A 19,917-nucleotide genomic window follows, 5' to 3' on the forward strand; every position below is an offset into this window, starting at 1 on the left:
AAGCATAACGAAGTGAATCTATTAGGAAGACATAACAATAATAAACATATATGCATTTAACAACTTAGCTCCAAAATACATGAAGCAAAAACTGACAGAATTGAAGCAGAGTAATAGACAATTCAACAATAATACTTGGAGATTTAATACCCACTTTCAATAATAGAACAACTAGGCAGAGGATTAACAAGGAAATAGAAGACCTGAGCAACACTGTAAACCAACTAGACCTAATAGGCATTCGTAGAACATTCCACTCAATAGTAGCAGATACACATTCTTCTCAAGTGTAGTGTACATGGAACATTCTCCTTGATAGACCAAATATTAGGCCACAGACTGAGCCTGAAGGAAACCGTGTAAATGTCTCCAGTCACAGTGGAATAAAATCAGTAATCAATAATAGAAGAAAATGTGAGGAATTCTCAAATGTATGCAAGTTAAACATACACTCATGCATTCACCCCTAAATAAGCAATCAAAGAAAACATAACAAGGGAAATTAGAAAATATTTTGAGAAAGTGAGAACAAAAAATACAACACACCAAAACTTATATGATGCAGACAAATCAGTGCTTGAAGGGAAATTTATAGCTTAAGTGCCTATAGTAAAAAAGAACTTCAGGGATGCCTGGGTGGCTCCGCAGTTGAGCATCTGCCTTTGGCTCAGGGCATGATCCTGGTCCCAGGATCAAGTCCCACATCAGGCTCCTTGCAGGGAGCCTACTTCTCCCTTTGCCTGTGTCTCTGCCTCTCTTTATGTATGTCTCATGAATAAATAAATAAAATCTTAAAAAAAAAAAAAGGTTTTCATCGCATATAAGTAATACCTCAGTAAAGTTGATATTTAATATAGAAAGAATGACCTGTATTCTTTGATTATATATTTGTATGCTATCCACATATGTATAGTCACTAAATTCTCTCTGATGTTAGTATAAATTGGGAAAAATCAGTAACCTTTTCAAACCTCATGTAAAATTCACTGAAAACAACAATAACAACAACCTGGTTTTAAAAATATCTGAACAGGGATCCCTGGGTAGCTCAGTGATTTAGCACCTGCCTTCGGCCCAGGGCGTGATACTGGAGTCCTGGGATCGAGTCCCACATCAGGCTCCCTGCATGGAGCCAGCTTCTCCCTCTGTCTGGGTCTCTGCTTCTTTCTCTCTCTCTCTCTGTATCTCTCATGAATAAATAAATAAAATCTTTAAAAATATATATATATGAACAGATATTAAGCTTATTGTTAACTATATGCATGCCACAGTATTTAGGAAAAAGTGCAATGATGTCTGCAACTGACTTTGAAATGGGGCATCAACTAAAATATACCATGGGTTGATGGATGGATGGATAGATAGATAAGTGATAAAATCAAATATAATAAAATGTTAATGGTAGAATCTACCTAATAGGTACCTTTATAGGGTACCCACTCTAAAATTTTTTCAACTTTGCTCTATGTTTGAGAATTTTCCAAATAAAATGTTAGAAAAAATAGTGAACTCAAAATGCCATTCTGACCCTTAAGTATTACTATCACAATTTACTAAATTAATATCCTATTGGTCTGAGGAAATTAATGTTTTCTTTAGGGAGTTAGCTCTTTCAGTTTATATACTTTGGGAACTTGATGTATTAGAGATAAACATTTTTAAATAATCATCAGAGAGGTGTTATTAAAAAAAAAAAAAAAGCATGGTGATACTCTATAGGGGAATAAGATCTTGTAGCCTCAGGGCCAAACTTTTTAGGAGAATCTTCTGAGTCTAGAATTATATTTCGTTAGCAATTCAGATCAACTTAGTTTCTGCCCCTCATTTCTGTAGGGAAAGTTGTGAAACAGGCCACATGGAGACAATAAGTTCATGCCTGCTCAAATATGACTCCTTTTTCCACCCTGTCATTTTCTAGTACTATATTACTTCTACAGACCTTACTCCCCTATCTTGAGAAGGCAGTTTCGATGCCATTAAACTCATCCTCTACTCTCCCCTCATAATCTTGCAAACTTGTTGGTACTGACACTTCAGCACTCCATGGAGAGTGATTTTCCAAGTGATGAAGCAGATTCTAATCAGTATAGGATCCAGATGCAGACTGGGAGCTGGACCTCTGCCACCTTTCCCTGCAGCTCTCTTAACACAATGACTAGGGAATTCCTTTGAGGATCACTGGGTATACTTGAAGCCCCCCTGGTCCTGTGGCCTCCTTCCAGCCACAGAGATCTTCCTGTCTGGAGCATTTCCGGCCCTTCTGTCCCTAGGCTTGGAGAGTTCAGCTCAACCTGGGGAAGAGACAGAAGATTTGAGGTTATCAAAAGCCTGTTGAATTATCTGATGCAAGACTGACTGGCTTGTTTGCCTCCCTGGCTGTCTTCCTGGGCTTCAAAGCAGCTGAGAAAACAACCTTTTTCTAAGTCTTGGACAAGGAGGAAAATCCCTGGCATGAAGGATTTCTGTCGCAGACACTTGGCACAGCTAGAGGAAAGGTTTGTTTAGCTTAGCATTGGGTTTTATTAGCCCCGGCATCCAGTTGAAGTGAGATAATAGGGTCGCTGTTGAAGGACATTTCAGAGTCAATAGGTTTCCTCCCTTGCTTCTCAGAAGGACCCTTGCATGCAGATGAAAGTATCGGATGCACTCGACAAGGACATTGCTGCTGAATTCATCAACAATCACATAATCTTGCTGATCACAGAGGAGACCAAGGCAGGGTTGAATAATTACCAAAATGGGAAATTGCAAATGGATATAAAGTCACATTTCTCAGCTCTCTCAATTGCTTCGAACCCCAATTGTCTTGGCTCAGCAATTATATTGTCTTTGGGCTCTAAATTTTGTAGCAGAGATGAGGGATAGAAAGCCAGGCCTACCACCTGCCCTGACAGGAAGAAATTCTTCTGCTTATTCTTTTCTTCTGCCAGCTGGCTTTACTCTGCCCTTCACTCCCAACCAATGTGAGCTTTGGGGTAGTGGGTGGGAAGGGGAAGGAAATAGAAGAGAGGAAGGATTCATTAGGAGTGTTCAAGGAAGCCTGCCTGGCACAAGAATTAGAGAAGAGAAAGTGGAAGAATTGGTGCCAGATTACCCTCAGCACATGGTTGCTTATTCATGTCTACTTTCCTGAGCCATAAAGGCAAAACTCACTTTTTCCTAAAGTTGGAGCTGTATTGCAGGAACTCAGGTAATCTGCCAGGACTAGAACTCTATAAAAGCAGCCTCCAAGATAGCCTATTCCCAAGGTTCCTGACATCTTTGGGCTGTCTGCTCCATACTGGCCTTCCTGACCACCCATGAGGAAGGCCTGAGCTGGGTAGCCCCAGATGATAGTCACACCTACACTTTAGAAGAACACAGGCACTATCCCTAGAAGGTATACCATACTGGAGGAGGCCTGAGGTTCCTATGGCCAGCACTTTCTGTTCTACATCTCCTTTTTCACTTTCTGAGCCTTTTAGAAGTGGGATCAGGCCAGGAAAAACATGTGATGCTATAGCATGCTGAAACCAAAGACTTGACTTTGGACCTGCTCAAGCTGAGAATCTTGGCAGTGATTGACTGGGCAGGCTGCTCTTTTTTGTGGCATCTTCTGAGTCTCCCAACTTTGGGGAGAGGTGCCAGCTAAGTCCTCAAAGTAGGTGTGAGTCAGGGCTTCTGAGGGTCACCAGTTTGTGCATTTATTCATTCCTCCATTTTGGGGTTTTATAATTGAGTTTCTATTATGTATTTGGCACCATATTGGAAGTTAGTGGGACTAGGAGAAGCAGCAATGATGTTGATGGCCCCTACCTTCAAATACATGGCAGTGACTTCAGGTAACATTAACTGTGGAATAGTGGAGAAGGCAGTAAGCACTATGAGAGGTATAGATGAAGTGTAATGGGATTAGAGACAGATTACCTCAGGCTGGAGAAACTGGCATAAGCTTTCTGGGAGAAGTGGCATTTGTATAGGGTTCAAGGAATAGGTAGGATGTGGACTTTCAGAAGTGAAGGGCAGAAAGAAGACTACCAGTGGGGAAGCTTGTGAACATCCAAGGCAACCTGCATGGGTGCCCTATCTAATTCCTTCTTTGTCTTGAATTGTTCAATATCCATGCTGTTGGGGGGGCAGGGGAATGCCCTTATTTGCTGTTATGTATTCTGCCTCATTTGATGTATTATCCCAGAGAAGTAGATTGATCTGTGCTTGACTACCTATCTGTGCATGATTGAGGACTACCATTATGGTAGTTAAAAGTATGGACTATAGAACCAGCTGACTTGGGCTGGAATCCTGACTTCAGCACTTAACAAAGCCACCTACCTCAAAAGATTTTTGTTTTCTTCATCATCACCATCATCATTACTGTGGGTACTCCAGAAGGCTCCCTCACCCACCTCAATCCTATAGGATATTCCACCACTTTAGATCCATTATTCTACTTCAAGAGTCTTATATTAAAATGCAAACACCAGAAAGGGTAACACTGGAAGGTTTAAATCAGCTGTCACCTTAGAGCTGAAGAGAATCAGTTGACAATTTATTTGCTCAGAGCTAAATAGGCACCTGAGGGACATAAAAGAATAGGGTTTGTAAGGGGAGTCCAGTGAGCTCCAAAGGCTAACTTCCCCTTCCGTGTTTTATTTAGAATATCTAGGCCTTTGTGTTTTCACTTGTAAATTGGGAGAAACCTTGACACATACAGCATGGGGTAAAAGTAAAGAACAGTGAGGAGAATACCCATCAATCATTTTAGGAACCCACTTTGAGTTTTTTTGTTTTAAGACTTTATTGATTTATTCATGAGAGACACAGAGAAAGGCAGAGATACAGGCAGAGGGAGAAGCAGGCTCCATGCAGGGAGCCCGATGTAGGACTCAATCCTGGGACTCCAGGATCATGCCCTGGACCAAAGGCAGGCACTAAACCACTCAGCCACCCAGGGGTCCCTTTTCTTTTTTTTAAGATTTTATTTATTATTCATGAGAGACACAGAGAGAGAGAGAGAGGCAGAGACACAGGCAGAGGGAGAAGCAGGCTCCATGCAGGGAGCCCATAGGAACCCACTTTGTACAAAACACTGGATTGGGCCCTATAAAAGGGATGGGTGTGGTATCAAAGAACATGCCCCCAATCTTTGCAATCCCATTAAGAATTCAGAGCATATACCTAAGAAATAAATTGAGGTAGAAATAGATAGCAGTCCTTTAAAAGTGCAAATTTGCACAGTGCAAATTTGAATCTGCCTGGCTCAACAATAAATGTTTACCGATGAATGGATTGAATGAATGAATGAGTGCCCAGGAGTGAGGAACTCATAGTAGAATGTCCATGTGAAAAAAAACCCCAAAGGCCCAAAGGCTTCCCTGTGTTGTCTGTGTTCTGCCACCAAAATGTCAGCTCCATGAAAGCAAAGACCTTCTCTGTCTCACTGCCTGCTATATTCCTTGCATCCAGAACAGTACCTAGCACAAAGAAAAGTGCCCAGTATATATTTTGTGGATTGAATAAGTACTTGGATAGATGGATGGGTAGTACAAGTAATGGAAATTATGTCCAGATAGTAGTGGGATTTGAGACCCAGCACACCTATACCTTAAGTGTTCCTTCAAAGAATTTTAAAATATTGATGGCCACTTTCCATGAAGAATAGGTGAAGAGAGGAGAAAATATATTCATTAGAGTATAAAGCTACACTAGTCTGATTTGAAGGAAACATTCAAGAAAAAACAACCTGGCTATTTGCAGGTTGTATAACAGCTCACAATATCACACATCTGTCTTGTGCAGCCTTGGGCTTTCTGAGCCACAGTGTTTCCACTCATTCTTGCCCAACTACACATTTCTATGAACTCTCAGAGGATTCCAAAACCAACTTCACATATTGCACACAGGGTTAAGTATGATAAAATTTTTTCACTAGGGCCCTGGAGTTTCCTTAAGCAGCCAGACCCTCCCTGTAGGTCTTTATTGAAGAAGGTGGAATGATACTTGACAACAGCACAAGTCAGAAAATGATTAGAACACCCCAAATTTATGGGATGACTGAACATCTGAAACAAAACAGCCCAAATTATCTATTAGGGAGGGTTGTTTGTTTTAGAAAAGAATAATTTTTAGTTTGAAAGGTAGAAAGTCATGGGGTATTCATTCAAGTCTTAAAAAGGGAAGACTGTGTATTCATAAAGATACATGGCAAGCATCACTTCTTTTCTGAAATCTGTCTGGCAAGAACGTGAATTTACACTTCCCCTCTCTACTATGTAACACTACAGAATCTTCAGATCAGAAAACTCAGCAAAGAAAAAAAAGAAAGAAAGAAAGAAAAGAAACTCACATTACAAGCAATATGCACCTTCACCCCAGAACTCTTAACATCACGTTTGCATTGAAGTGTTTGTGGTCATAGGTTGCTTTGAGTGTTTAACCACTTGATGGTTCTCCTCTAGTTGTTCTCTTGTTTGTTGGTTTCCTTTCTGGAATTTAGGCTCCAATCCAAACACATTGCACTCAGTATGGTTTGCTGAATAAGAAAAGGACCATCACTTCTCTTGTTCCAGATGCTGCAAGATACTGATACAACCTGAGGCTACAGTAGATTTTTGTGAACCACATCCCACAACTGACTCACACTGAACTGTAGTTAACTAGCACCCCTAATCCATTTTCTGAATGCTAAATCTCATGTCCCAATTCTGTAACCAGTAGTTGGCCCTCTGTCCTCAAGGACAAGGCCTTACATACATTTCAATAAAGTTTCATTCTAAAATATTTGTAGGGTGTCTCCCAACCTTCTAACCAAACTAAGATTTGTTTTGATATTATGATTATCTAATCCAATATGACAACTTTCTAGTTTTCTTGTCTTTTTTTAAAAAAGATTTTATTTGGGACGACTGGGTGGCTCAGTGGTTGAGTGTCTGTCTGCCTTTGGCTCAGAGCATGATCCCAGGGTCCTGGGATCGAGTCCCACATCTGGCTCCCTGCATGGAGCCTGCTGCTCCCTCTGCCTGTGTCTCTGCCTCTCTCTGTGTATCTCTCATGAATAATAAATAAAATCTTTTAAAAAAAAGATTCTATTTATTTGAGAAGAGAGAGAGAGAGAGCGAGCATGAGCAGAGCATAGGATGGGGTGAGGAGAGGCAGAGGGAGAGGGAGAAACAGACTCCCCACTGAATCTGGAGCCCAACAAGGGGCTCAATCCCGGCACCCTGAGATCATGACCTGAGCTAAAGGCAGACACTTAACTGGCTGGACAACCGAGGTACCCCTAAATTTTTTATCTTCTATTACTATATTCAGCATCCCATCAATGGTTTAATTACATGATCCACAAGTCCAAAGGTCACCTTCTTTTTTTTTTTTCCAAAGGTCACCTTCTTAGTAAAGTCTTCTTTTAGTACTCTATTTAAAATTGACACTTTTCTCCTAATATATTTCCTGTAATCTTTCTCTGCTTTTTTCCCCTTCCATAGCATGCATGATTATCTAATATACCATTTATTCTACCAATTCATTTTGTTTATTCTCTTTTTCTTCCTTTATAATAGAAGTTCCACTAGGGTGGCAATTTTTGTCAGTTCTGTTCCCTGGTGGATCCCATATTTGTTGTACAGATGTGATTGAATACATCACTTTCCTTGTCCAGGTCAGTAAGAATGTTGAACATTGACAAGACCAAGGCTAGAATCCAGTACATTCTGTGAGAGGTTGCTGTTGATCTTAATGTCACTTACAAATCCACTTAATGGTATTAGTATCCAGCCAAACTTGTCTTCACTTTATCCAAAAGGATATTGATAACTTGTTACATTTTTTGCTAAAAATCATATATTTCATGTTGGTGGTAGCTCTCTCATCTAACAGTCTGGCAGTTCTTTCCAAAAAAATGAAGTGGGATTCAGCTGACATGACTGATCACTTCCTCTTTCTAACTACACACAAGTCATCTTTTCGATAACCCATTTAAACCCTGCTCAGGAAGAACAGGACATTAATCAATGATCTGTCCAAACTTCATGATTCCCTGCAAGTAAGGTCCTTCCAGGTGTGAGATCCCTCCAGGTGAGGTCCTCCTGGCTTATTCACAATAAGCAAGCACTGCCTGGGAGTGGAAACATTCAAATGATGGAGGTAGCACCACTCAGCTGGAGGCTTAGGCTTAGATCCAGTTTGTTGTGTTGCATTGGAATATCCCATCCTTTTTTTCATGAGTCTCAGATTTTCAGTCTATCAAATAAAAATGGTAATATAATTTTCAAAAATATAATATGATACTTTATTGATTACTATTTATTTATATCCTTTTGATTTCATGTCCAGTTGCTCCATGCAGACAATAAAGATGTGAGGTTTTGGATGTTTAGTTTATTCCTATTGCTCTTTGATATAAAGGATTTATGTTTCTTTTCTCCATTTCCCTTTTTCCCATTCTTTCTGACACAGCTGTGGTTGAGGCTCTTGTCATCTTATCCCTGAGTTATCACAGTAGCTTTCTAATTGGTTCCAGGACTCCTGTCTCTTACTTCTTCATCTTAGATTCTTTAGTCAGGCTAATTTCCTGGAAACCAGCTGCTCAAAATATGGTCTATAGAGCATGGCATCAGCATCTCTAGGTGCTTGCTAGACATGCAGATTCTCAGGCCTCAGTTGAAACCTACTGAATGAGAAACTGCATGTCAACAGACCTATAGGTGATTTACACTCACATTAAAGTTTGAGAAGCACTATCCTCTATTCTGTTATGCCATTCTTCTACCAAGGGGCATCCATTAACTTCACATTGAACCATCCCTAAACTATCTCTGTCAGAAAGGTCCTATCTAATTTTCAGGTAAGATGTTTTTGACATGAAGATGCAAATAACCACCTATACCATCTACTCATTGTTTCTGAGGATGATGAGCAAGTTTATCTAGATAACTTTGGAGCAGTAGGAAAAAGTTGAGATTTTATTTATTTATTCATTCATGAGAGACAGAGACAGGGAGAGAGGCAGGCTCCATTCGGGGAGCCTGATGTGGGATTTGATTCTGGGTCTCCAGGATCAAGCCCTGGGCCAAAGGCAGGTGCTAAACCACTGAGCCACCCAGGGATCCCAAATTATTGAGATTTAATTTGAGTTGAATCCCTCTGGTAGAAGTATTTTTGTTTTTATTGTTTGTTTTTGTAAATGAACTAGATTTTATTTGTTTATTTATTCATTCATTCATTCATTCATTCATTCATTCATTCATTCATTCATGATACAGAGAGAGGCAGGAGACACAGGCAGAGGGAGAAGCAGGCTCCATGCAGGGAGCCCAATGAGGGACTTGATCCCAGGACTCCAGGATCACACCCTGGGCCAAAGGCAGGCGCTAAACCACTGAGCCACCCAGGGATCCCCGTATTTTTGTTTTTGATGAGTGAAAATCAAGGGGTACTTGGGAAGCATACATGATGAGTTGGTTGGAAATATTTTTGTTAGTTTGACCCAGTGACAGGAATTTTATATATTTAATTTAATCTTCACAATAATCCCATTTAGGTGGGCGTTATTAGCCCCATTTCACAGGTGAGGAAATTGAGAATCCTAAAGGGTAGGTTGTGCAAAGCCACAGTATTGGTTAGAATTCAGGCTATACTTACCATCATAATGAAAACATTGGGACCTCAGTGGTTCAGACAAGTGGCTCTATCTTGAGATGGGCATGTGACCCCAGGTGGGAAGCACAGATGCTCTATGAGGTCACCCTGCTTCCTTCTCCCATGTTGCTTCATCATCTCCCAGCATGTCCACCTCCATGAGGTTGAAGCTGGTTCCTGCCCTTAGGAAGAGGGACAGGGAAAGTGAAGAGCATATAATTATTTAATGAAAAGATAAATTTTCAAAATATTGGAAGTGCTACCTGTCACTTATACTCATGATCTGTTAGAGCTTGGTCACACGGCTACACCCAGTTGCAAAGGAGAAAAAGAAATGTTGAAGCCTGGGGAGTTATTAACTAAAAAGAAGAAGGGGAAGTGGCTATCAGGGGAAAATTGCAGGCCTTGCCACAGGCACCAAGCTGATTAGTGGAAGAGCCTAGATTCAAACTCTATGACTATAACCTGTGATCTTTCCACCACATTATACCACCATTCCTCATAGTTGACAATCAGTAAATGTTTGCTGAACTGAGATAAATTGAGATATTACATGTAAGCCTTCTGGTTATTTGAAATTACTTCTTCCTTCTCTCTTGCCTCCCTGATTACATAAGAGGCTCTGTACTAAACTGTCACCATGTCTGACGATGTTACTTTGTAAAGCAGGAAAATGATTTTCATCATTTGAGAAATGTTATAATAAAATAATCCACCAGCCCTTAGAGGTTGTGTGGAACCATATGAAATATGGTAATTGTTGTTAATAATAATAATTTGTTAATGACTATCCCTTTTAAAGTAGGTATTTTGTTAGGAGAATGCCACTACTCAAAATATTTTTGACATTTTGTGTCGGCTGGTATACCAGTCAGTTCTTCTTGCTGTGATAATTCATGACAACCACACCAAAATCTCAGAAGCATGCAGTAATAAGCATTTCACTGATGGCCAGCACTGCTCCAGGTGTCTCTCATCCTCCTTCTGAGATAGCAGATGAGCTTGGACATATTTTCCCCTAGCAGTTAGCAGAAACATAAGAGAGCAAGTGAAAACATCTGAGGCTACATGAAGCCTAGCCAAAGAACCTATTAGGGAAACAAGTCACATGGCCAAAACCACCGTGCAGGACCATGGAAATCGCCTACACATAAGTGAGAGGAAATGTGGTCACCTGGCAAACAGCATGAAAACAGACTTGGTGAAGCATTGGGGCCAATAAAGCAAATTATCATGGCTTTGTTTTTACTGGGTTACTTTGAATATTTGTAATGATGGTACACTTTATCTTTTGAAGGTAGCTTTGAATTTCTTTTTAGCAAAATAGCTGAATTTATGAATAGGATTAGAGAATCAGTCTAGGTTTATCTTTGGGCAGAAAGGTAGTTGTTTAAGCATGTAACATAAAGTAATGAAACATTTCTAGAAGAAACGGCTCAAGAACATGGCATTCGGTGGCAGAATAGTTGGGATAAATGTATAGCTTTCTAAAATGGCCAGCTGATTGAAGGAATAACACTCATTTGGTTCTAAAATAATTTTTTTAAATAAGCTTTATGGCTTGTAGTCACAGGTTACCATTTTATCTCAAAGTGGGAAGGGGAGGGAATAGAGGTTCATCTCTGATATCCCCTTTGACCAATCCTGGGAAAATATGCTCTATGTGCAGATTCTTATCGCCAAGTCCCCGCTGGCTCCCTTCACCTCATTTGCCTACACCATCAAGAAGGAAGGCCTGGTTCTACAAGGTAAGATCCTCAGATTAAGCTGTGTCTTTAAGCTGCTTATACTCAGTGCTGCCTATCATTGGTAATAATTACTGCTATGCTCCTGATAGAAGATACCTCAGGACAGAATCAAAGGCTAAGATGAATTTGCCAATGATATTTATTCAGATGAGATAAAAGAGATTGGCAGTTGTAGCAAGAACTTAACAGAAAGTAGAGGTAGGGCTGAAAGAGAACTGCAGAATTTCCTAACAGAGTGAGACCAAGAATGAGGGTTAAAGCACCAGTCTGGGAACTACCAATCACTAGGCCTCTTCACAGATCCTATGGAGTGAAGAAGCAGGCGGTAAGCCTCTGACACCAGTATGGAGGACCTGGCACTGCCTCAGCACCCTCTTACTTAACAAACATAAAAACCATCTGGTCTGGCAGCCTGTGGGGCACTTTGTCATGACTCCAGGAGTGCTACTGCCTCAGCCTCTTTCTGGTTACTCCATTTCTGTTCTCTTTACTCAAGTCCCGACATTTCCAGGGACCAGGCCTTTGCTGACTTGCTCTTGTGACATGGGCCTGGGACCTAGAAGGTGTAGAGTTCTGACTCATGGTAGCCTGCTCTAAGACCACAACCTGGAACTCACTGATCTTCAGTGGTAGTTCTCAGATACTGGATCTTCGGGTGGATATTCTGGTGGTTATTATGTCTGTCCAGAAAATAAGGAACATGAGAGGTAGATTCAAACACCATTGAATTTAGCCCAGAGGACCAGATGTCCAAAGCTGCTTTGTCGATTGAGAACGGGCCCCACACTGAAGTGCTTGGATACACATCTGTCCCCCATGGCCAGGCAGGAGGCCCCATCCACAGAATGCATAGGTGAACATCTGCCGTGAACCCTGGTAGAGCATATTGTCCTTGCTGTTGATGAGAGGAATATCTGCCCCTTAGGACTTTGTAAATTGAGTAGTTTTCCCAGGTTTATGAAACAGGGCGAATCCTTACAATATTCCCATGGAGACACATTGAATTGCAAAGATCTAGCAGCAATTTTGTGGAGCAGGCTGCAGGGTTCATGCTTTGGACCGAGGAACAGGCTCCAGCCTTTCTTTTCCTTCCCCTTCTAAAACGTCCACTTCTTAATGGACCTGGAAAGCAGCCTGTTTGTTTGGTGTAGCTGAGCTCCACAGCGGGGACTCAGGTCCAGGGAAATTTGGGGTAAGAACTACTGACCTTTGGCTCTTAGCCTTTGACTTATGCTATCCAAGTTCCTTGGTAAATATTTTTTTTACAATTGCAAATATTGTTTTCTGACAAAGAAGCAGAGATTTTAAGACCAGATTAAGCAAAGCAAACAGCAGGCCCCTTTGTTACATACTCTCTAAGGGTGTATAACTAATAAGCAATCAGAAAGCTGAACTTTTATTTACCCAGTACACAGTGTGGCTTTTGGCTCTTCATTTTTAGAGGCTTTCTTAAAAGATTAGAAATCGACTAACTAGCAAATTTAGTTGAAGATTTTAAGAAATTCTATGGAAGATTACAAGGCAATTTCAGAAAGGAAAAAAGGCAGTTCTGCCCAGATGGCTTATACAGTGTCTCTATCTTGATCACTGGGCCTTTTGGTAAATAGCATTTCTTTCTTTCTTTCTTTCTTTCTTTCTTTCTTTCTTTCTTTTTCTTTTTCTTTTCTTTTCTTTTCTTTTCTTTATTTATTTTTTTTGTAAATAGCATTTCTAAGCCTGACTGAATCTGGATAACTTATAGGATAACATTTGTGAGAACAAGATTCACAGAGTTACCTCTCTGACACTCATTGCTAAGATCTTGATTTTGACAGGAAACAGGAAGTTGGGTAGAGAAAGTAGAGGCTAGAAGTACAATGGATCAGTAGAGATTAAAAATCTACAAAGGAAGACTATTAGAAAAAGCCAGAAAACAAAGGAAAAGGTGGATCACTAAAGGAGGCTGACCCGTAGCTGTGTGTCCAGGAAAGAGAAAAATTCAGGAAAGTGTCCGATGATGCAGGAATCCCAACCAGTAAATAAAAATGCCTAGGAGACCTCAGTGCCTCACCTGGTTGCTTTTGAAGCTTTTCCCCCAATCCCACTCCCCTAGCTATACCACCTCCCTCTGTGAGGTTTTCTGAAGCAGCAGAACCCTTATGCCCATAGCAAGAATGCCACTGAATACAAGCCTCTAGCACTCCATCCCCAATAGCTGTGTGCTCCCCAAGACTTTGGGAAAACAAAAAGGAGCTCTTATCCCGAGAAAAATGGAGAACCTTCTTTAGTGGAGAGACCCGGTGGATTTCTGTTCCAGCTCCGGTGTGATATTGAGAAAATCTCTGTCACCTGTGTTTGGTCAGCTTGAAAATGACAGTGTTGAACTTGATTCAGCACTTTACAAACTGTGTTGCAACCCTCTGTGGGTCATGAAATGAAATTAAGGAGTCACAACCAGAATTTTAAAAAATGAAGTAAAGGAGAATAGAAAATATCAGATTACATCACACTTATTACACTATTTCATGAAATATTTCTTGTGTGACTGTATGTGCATTGTGAATTTGTGTATGTGCAGTGGAAACTGTTTTTCTTGCTTGGACTGTAGTCATTGGCCTCAGTGACCTCTAAAGGCCTTAACCCTTCAGCTTATCTGATTCTCCTAGGAGATGGTGTACTTCTCATCACTTAGCTCAGTAGAGTTGTACCTTGAGATCTCCACACACCAGAACATAAAAGCTTATTTTCTTCCCCCACTCTTACCAGATGACTGAGCTGAAAACAAAACAAAACAAAACAAAACAGAAACACCTGCACAATTCCCCAGGTTCAAGGCAAAGAAGTCTTTGATTCCTGGGTAGTAACCTTGGAAAGATACCAGGAATCAAGGCCAAGACGCTTTCCTTGGGTGAGAGGTTGCTCTGGTGTGTTAGTCCCAAATTGGCATGGAGGTTGGTTGGTACCTAGTGCTGGAGATTTACAGTCCATGTCTGAGGCACATAGAGGCAGAGAGGGGAAGGGTTGGGAAGATGAGGGCAGCTCCTGTGGTACCAACTAAAAAAGAAACTGCTAGCCCAGCCACTTGGGACTGGACGTTTAGTATATTTGTAATGGAGACAGCCTGGAGTAGTGGGAAGAAACAATTCATACAGGCTACCCTTTTATGAGGGGGTTGGTGAATATGGGAATGATCCCTCGGTGCCTTTTATCCCTTTAGCAAGTCCAAGATTCCTACCAGCCTGCTAACCAAGAGGTTTTATAATACCTGAAGTGCTCCTGTATGCATAAGCAGAGGGTGGGAATAAAAGGTGAGGCCAAAATTCCATTTAATGGCTCCACAGGCCATCCCCTTCACCAGTTCTCAAGGATTGGGATGCTAAGAAGAGCCAGCAACTGGGGGGCCTTATACCCTTCCTGCCCCTTTGTTCCTGGGATGGGAGAAACAATAAATTGGCAGGCCAGGGAGACTGAGGGGCCTGGTTGGAGATTTCTCAGGCTGGCTTTTGAAATACTTGAAGGAGCCGATCTGGGCTATTGTTGTAGTAAAATAGAAAGCGGAACTGTTCTCCTTTTAGAAAAAGAAGAAAAGAAAAAAGAAAAAGAAAGAAAGGAAAGAAAAGGTAAGGTAAGGTAAGGAAAGGAAAAGGAAAAGAAACCCCTCCTCCTTGCACCTTCTGGAAGCTGCCTGGCTCAAGGCAATTACCATGGTAATACTGTGCTGTTTGCATCTTCTTTGTCTGTCCTGTACTTGTTGAGATCCTGTCCTCCGGGTTGGGTTCAAGACCCTGGAAAAACTTGGCCCCAAAGGGTAGGGAGCTCACAGCCACCAGCTTCCTGATGGTTCAGACTCTGAGAGGGGCCAGCTCCCGGCAGAGGGAGAGAGAGCCCTTTTGTGCAACTGAAGTGGTAAAAGTAGAGGGTATGGGGGTGGCTGTGGGGGTGACTCCCATTAATCCTTTTCTCCTTTTGTCCCCAGAGGTCACCATGAAAGTCTCAGCACCCACTGGGTAGAAAAGCCTAGAGTTTTGGCTGGCTCAGAGTAAGGCTAAGGGGTGCCAGAACCCAAGGGAGAAGGAAAAGCGGGAGCTGGCTTTGGGAATCGGCCTGAATGGAGTGGGCCCCCAAAACCGCACAGCCACAGAAGGGAAGGGAGGATTTACAGCGAACTCCAGCTCGACCCATATTCTGCTCGGGTCGTGTTCCTTGTTTCCCCAACAAGCCCAAAATGTTGTGCCCCACAGAACACAGCTGGGACCCCTGGACCTCTGTGTCAGGCCAGGAATAAAGATTAAGATTCTGTAATTGAAAACAGCCAGGCTGTGTTGCTGATGCTGCGGGAGGCCTAGGGAGAACCCACAGCCAGGCTCTCCCAGGGCCATCCTGGCCTTATCCTGGACTCATGGCAGCAGAAGCCTGTCAACTTGGTCAAGACTGGCCATGGATAAGGAAGAGACCAAGTCAGCAGGGGCTCTTCCTTATTCACTCTTCTTTGCCCTACCTTCTCCATTTCCTCAAGAATCTAGGGAGCATTTGAAAAACAAAAGACAGGTTGTTAAGGACGAGGATAATGGTTTAGTCTCTAGGTAGGATAGAATCATGATTCTTGGGTTGTTTTTTAAAAAATTAAAATTAGGTATAACAGGTTGAATTTGGTTTCTGGTGCTGTCCTCTGCCAGTTTAAATCTGAATGAGCAGCATAAACCTTGGGATGGGGCTGAGGGAACTCAGGGAAGCCCAGGCACACTGAGATGGGTCCAGAGACAACTCTGCAAATGAAACTAGTTTCCTGTTTTTCTAATCACCTAATACAAGGACTCATAAGAAACCAAAACACAAAGAAACAATGATTTTTCTTAAGACCAGGAAAGCTATGCCCCTCATCTCTCTTGTAAAATCAAGAATGGCTGTCGGACGATCGTCTTCTGAAGCTTATTGAGAGAGGCATTAATCTCCTCTATTTGTTCCCTTGTCACAAAGTTGGGTTAGATTCTTCTACTCCATTTTCTTAGTCACTGAGCCAACTGGATGATTTATTGAAAAATTCTTTCCCCTAAATACCACCATCTAAGTTCATCAGATTTCAGTTTGAATTAGTAACCCATCTAAATGTTTTCTGCCTGGTGGACTCAAAGTGACCCAGAAGACTCTCAATCCATTTCCATCCAGGTATGGAGGTCTGCTTGGTAAACACAACCCACACACCCGGCATAGCCTGGCATTCTTGTGGGAGCCTGGGCAGACAGCCCTGGGATTCAGTGGAGCAGAGAAAGTGAACTCCTCTCCCAGAGGTCACAGGGAAGAGGGCAAAGCAGGTCTGTCACATTGTCCCTGGGCTGCCAGGTGCCACAACAGCTTCAGAAAGCTGGTGCAGGTCAAGCCATTGTCCTCTATGGCTCTTGCCTACCTCTCAGGGAGGAGCTTCCCAAGGGAAATGAGGAAGGATGCCCCTCTGCCAGTTCTCTCCTTTTTTTTTTTTTAATTATTTATTTTTGATAGTCATACAGAGAGAGAGAGAGAGAGAGAGAGGCAGAGACACAGGCAGAGGGAGAAGCAGGCTCCATGCACCGGGAGCCCGACGTGGGATTCGATCCCGGGTCTCCAGGATCGCGCCCTGGGCCAAAGGCAGGCGCCAAACCGCTGCGCCACCCAGGGATCCCTCCTTTTTTTAACATACACTTCACAATCCCTACCTCCATGACACCTCCTCACACCAACCCTCTGCTTGTTTACTTCTTTTACTCTGGCTATTAGCTTCAAAGAGAGATTCTGTTTTCCGTGTGAAAAAAATATTTTATATACAGAGCAGGACAGAAAAAAGTAAAACCCATGACTTGAACACCCAGAGTTAGCAAATGTTAAAATTTTGTCGCATTTGCTCCAGATTTTGCTATAGGAATAAAACTTGATTATTTATAAAATAATACCAAAATCAGATAAAGACTACAGACCAATATTTCTGATGAACGTAGAAGCAAAAATCCTCCAGACAAAATAAAAAACTCTTCTGTATGTATCCCAGCCCATTCCCTCCCTACCTCACACTCTTCCACAGAAGTAAGAACTCTCCAGGGTTTAAAAAAAAAAAAAAAAGAACTCTCCAGGGTTTGATATACATCCTTCTCCTCGTGCCAAAGACCTTGTCTACTTGTACGTGAATCCAAACATAATATAATGATTTGTTTTGAGTGCATTCCCAGTTTGCATAAATGCTTTATTGCACACATCATTCCTCAACTTGCTTTTGTCACTTCATGTTGTGTTTTTACAATTTATTCACATTGATATACATAGATTACTTCTTTCACTTTAATGAGGTATCCATATTCATTATATGAATGTACCACATTATCCATTCCCCTATTGATGGTAATTTCAATTATTTGTTAACTTACTGAATTCTGTTGCATGTGCTGCTTGGTATGCTGGTGTGAGAGTTTCTCTGGGGATATATAAAAAGTGGAATGACTGATAAGAGGGTATGCACATTTTAATCTTTACTGTATATTCCCAAGTTGCTTTCCAAGGACATTTACCAATGTAAACTTCCTCTGGACATAGTGGACCAATTTCTACACAGCTGTGTGTAATTATAAGTTTGTTGCCATGTTTCCATGGGCAGTCTTCTTTGTATTCTTTATGGATGCCTCTTTTATCTCTGCCATTGGGGTATAATCTTTCCATAGTCTCTAGAGGGATCTTCTGCACAACACATGTGCTTTATGCATATACTTAGATGATTAGTTGACAAAAATTACTTTAATTCCTCCCAAAGTTAGCTATACACATTTCCAAGAATGAGAGATTTTAGTGTCATCCATCGCCCTTGAACTCAGGTCAGCAGACAGAGTTCCAGAAAGGCCAAGTAGTATTCACTGTCTCAAAATTGCAGATCCTCAGGGCTCCTAAGATTTTGTGAAATCAGAGATGAGTTTGGATCTTCTCATCTTCCATCATGGCAGCCCCTCTGGTAACTTACCCCTCAGGCTTCATGAGTCATTGTTGGGATATTCCAGTCCTGTCCTGAATCTTGAATCTTGAAATCCTAAATTAAGATGGATCACACTAATGTAAGCAAGCCCTCAAGAAAGTTCCTGAGTTGGGTTGTATGTTTGGCTGGATGGAATCACAATCTAAATTAACAGTGGCATACAAAGTAGAGGCTTACTGCTTTCTCGCATAGCATTGCAGAGGAATACAGTCCAGAGCTAGTATAGCAGCTCATCCCATGTGTTTGTCTAGGGACCCAGGCTCTCAGCTTATTGCCCCATCACATCTAGGATGTTGCTCTTATAGTCACAGTCCACAATGGCTCAGTATCCTGACCTCCATCCAGGTATTAGAATTTGTATGGAGTAGGGAATGGTGGTGGGAGGAAAGGGCATCTTCTTTTCTTTAAGGATATTAATCAGAAGTTATACACATTATTTCTGCTTATATCATGTTGGCCAGTTTGCAGATATATGGGAAGAAAGACTGGAAAATTTGGTTGTTTATGTGGGTGTGCATGTGCCCAGCTAAATTTTGGGAATTCTTTTACCATGAGAGAGAAGAGAAGATAAATATTCAGTAGCACATCACTTTCAGAGGAGCCCAGTTGCAGAGATTAGACCCTAAAGTACAATAGTACAGACCCTAGGGTTGGGCTCATAGCATAATGTTGAAATGTAGCATAAATAATGTATTGTAAATATTGTATGTTAAAAATGCTATCAGGCCCTCTTTGGTAGAATCTACAGCAGACAAGTAGAGTATTACAATCAGTATTACCATCAAGGATCAGCACCAAAAATCTTGGTCCCCCACCCAAATCAGAATCTTTCTCAAGCAGAAACTTTAGTGTGTGTTTTGCTATTATACATTATGCAAGAAAGATACTTGAACAAGAGCTGCTTGTACTTATAGCACAAAGCAGGGTATGAATTTGGGTCCAAAGTCATAGACTAAACACATTTTTCACCAAAAATATTTTTTCCTGTCTCCGAATTTTTTTAAGCATGGAACAAAATGTCAGTTGGAATAAAGTTATAGAAAAAACTTTATTCCAAGGCCCTGGACTATAGTTAGACTCGATCCACACTCTTTTAGAACCTGGAAGCCATTTGGATATCTTTGCAGAGCTAACAATTTGCATTTGTGAAAGTGCCTAGGTAATAGTACTAAAAGATGTTAAATCAATTCAGGTTGTTGATTTTCTTTGAAAACTTCTTCCAAAAGGACTTGATGTTTTTTCTGGAATATGACTTAAGCTCCATTTCAGTGAGTTCAGTTCAGCAGGTATTTGTAGAGGTATCTATCGTATGTAGACCATGGTGCTCAGAGGATATAAGCCTGGAAAAAAAAAATGGTCCCTCTCTTTCAGTAGCTCAAAATCTAGTTAGCTCAAAAACAAAGTAAGTTTAATCAAAGGCAAACTATAACACCTATTATCGAGGTTCAAACAGTGTGATATGGGTAAAAGAGATAGAATCATTTCAAGCAGGATGACTGAGGAAAGTTCTTGAGGGGGGGCAGGAAAGGTTTAAACAGTATTCATCCCCCGAATACTGATGGAATACTGATGAAATGGCATTCCATT

The 19,917-nt window shown here is 41.3% G+C and overlaps 1 protein-coding gene across 5 annotated transcripts in view; it reads left to right on the forward strand.

Annotated features, from left to right (window-relative positions):
- The window catches only part of RAD51B (RAD51 paralog B), a 717,101-nt gene that overhangs the window by 547,819 nt on the left and 149,365 nt on the right, over positions 1-19,917 (forward strand). For all 5 annotated transcript variants that reach the window (XM_072761803.1, XM_072761804.1, XM_026008457.2 and 2 more), the window contains exon 10: positions 11,285-11,363. In XM_072761803.1, coding sequence (XP_072617904.1) covers positions 11,285-11,363 — 79 coding nt within the window. The remainder of the gene's footprint in view (positions 1-11,284; positions 11,364-19,917) is intronic.

The sequence above is a fragment of the Vulpes vulpes genome, chromosome 6 (assembly GCF_048418805.1).
Source record: "Vulpes vulpes isolate BD-2025 chromosome 6, VulVul3, whole genome shotgun sequence".
Lineage (NCBI taxonomy): Eukaryota > Metazoa > Chordata > Mammalia > Carnivora > Canidae > Vulpes > Vulpes vulpes.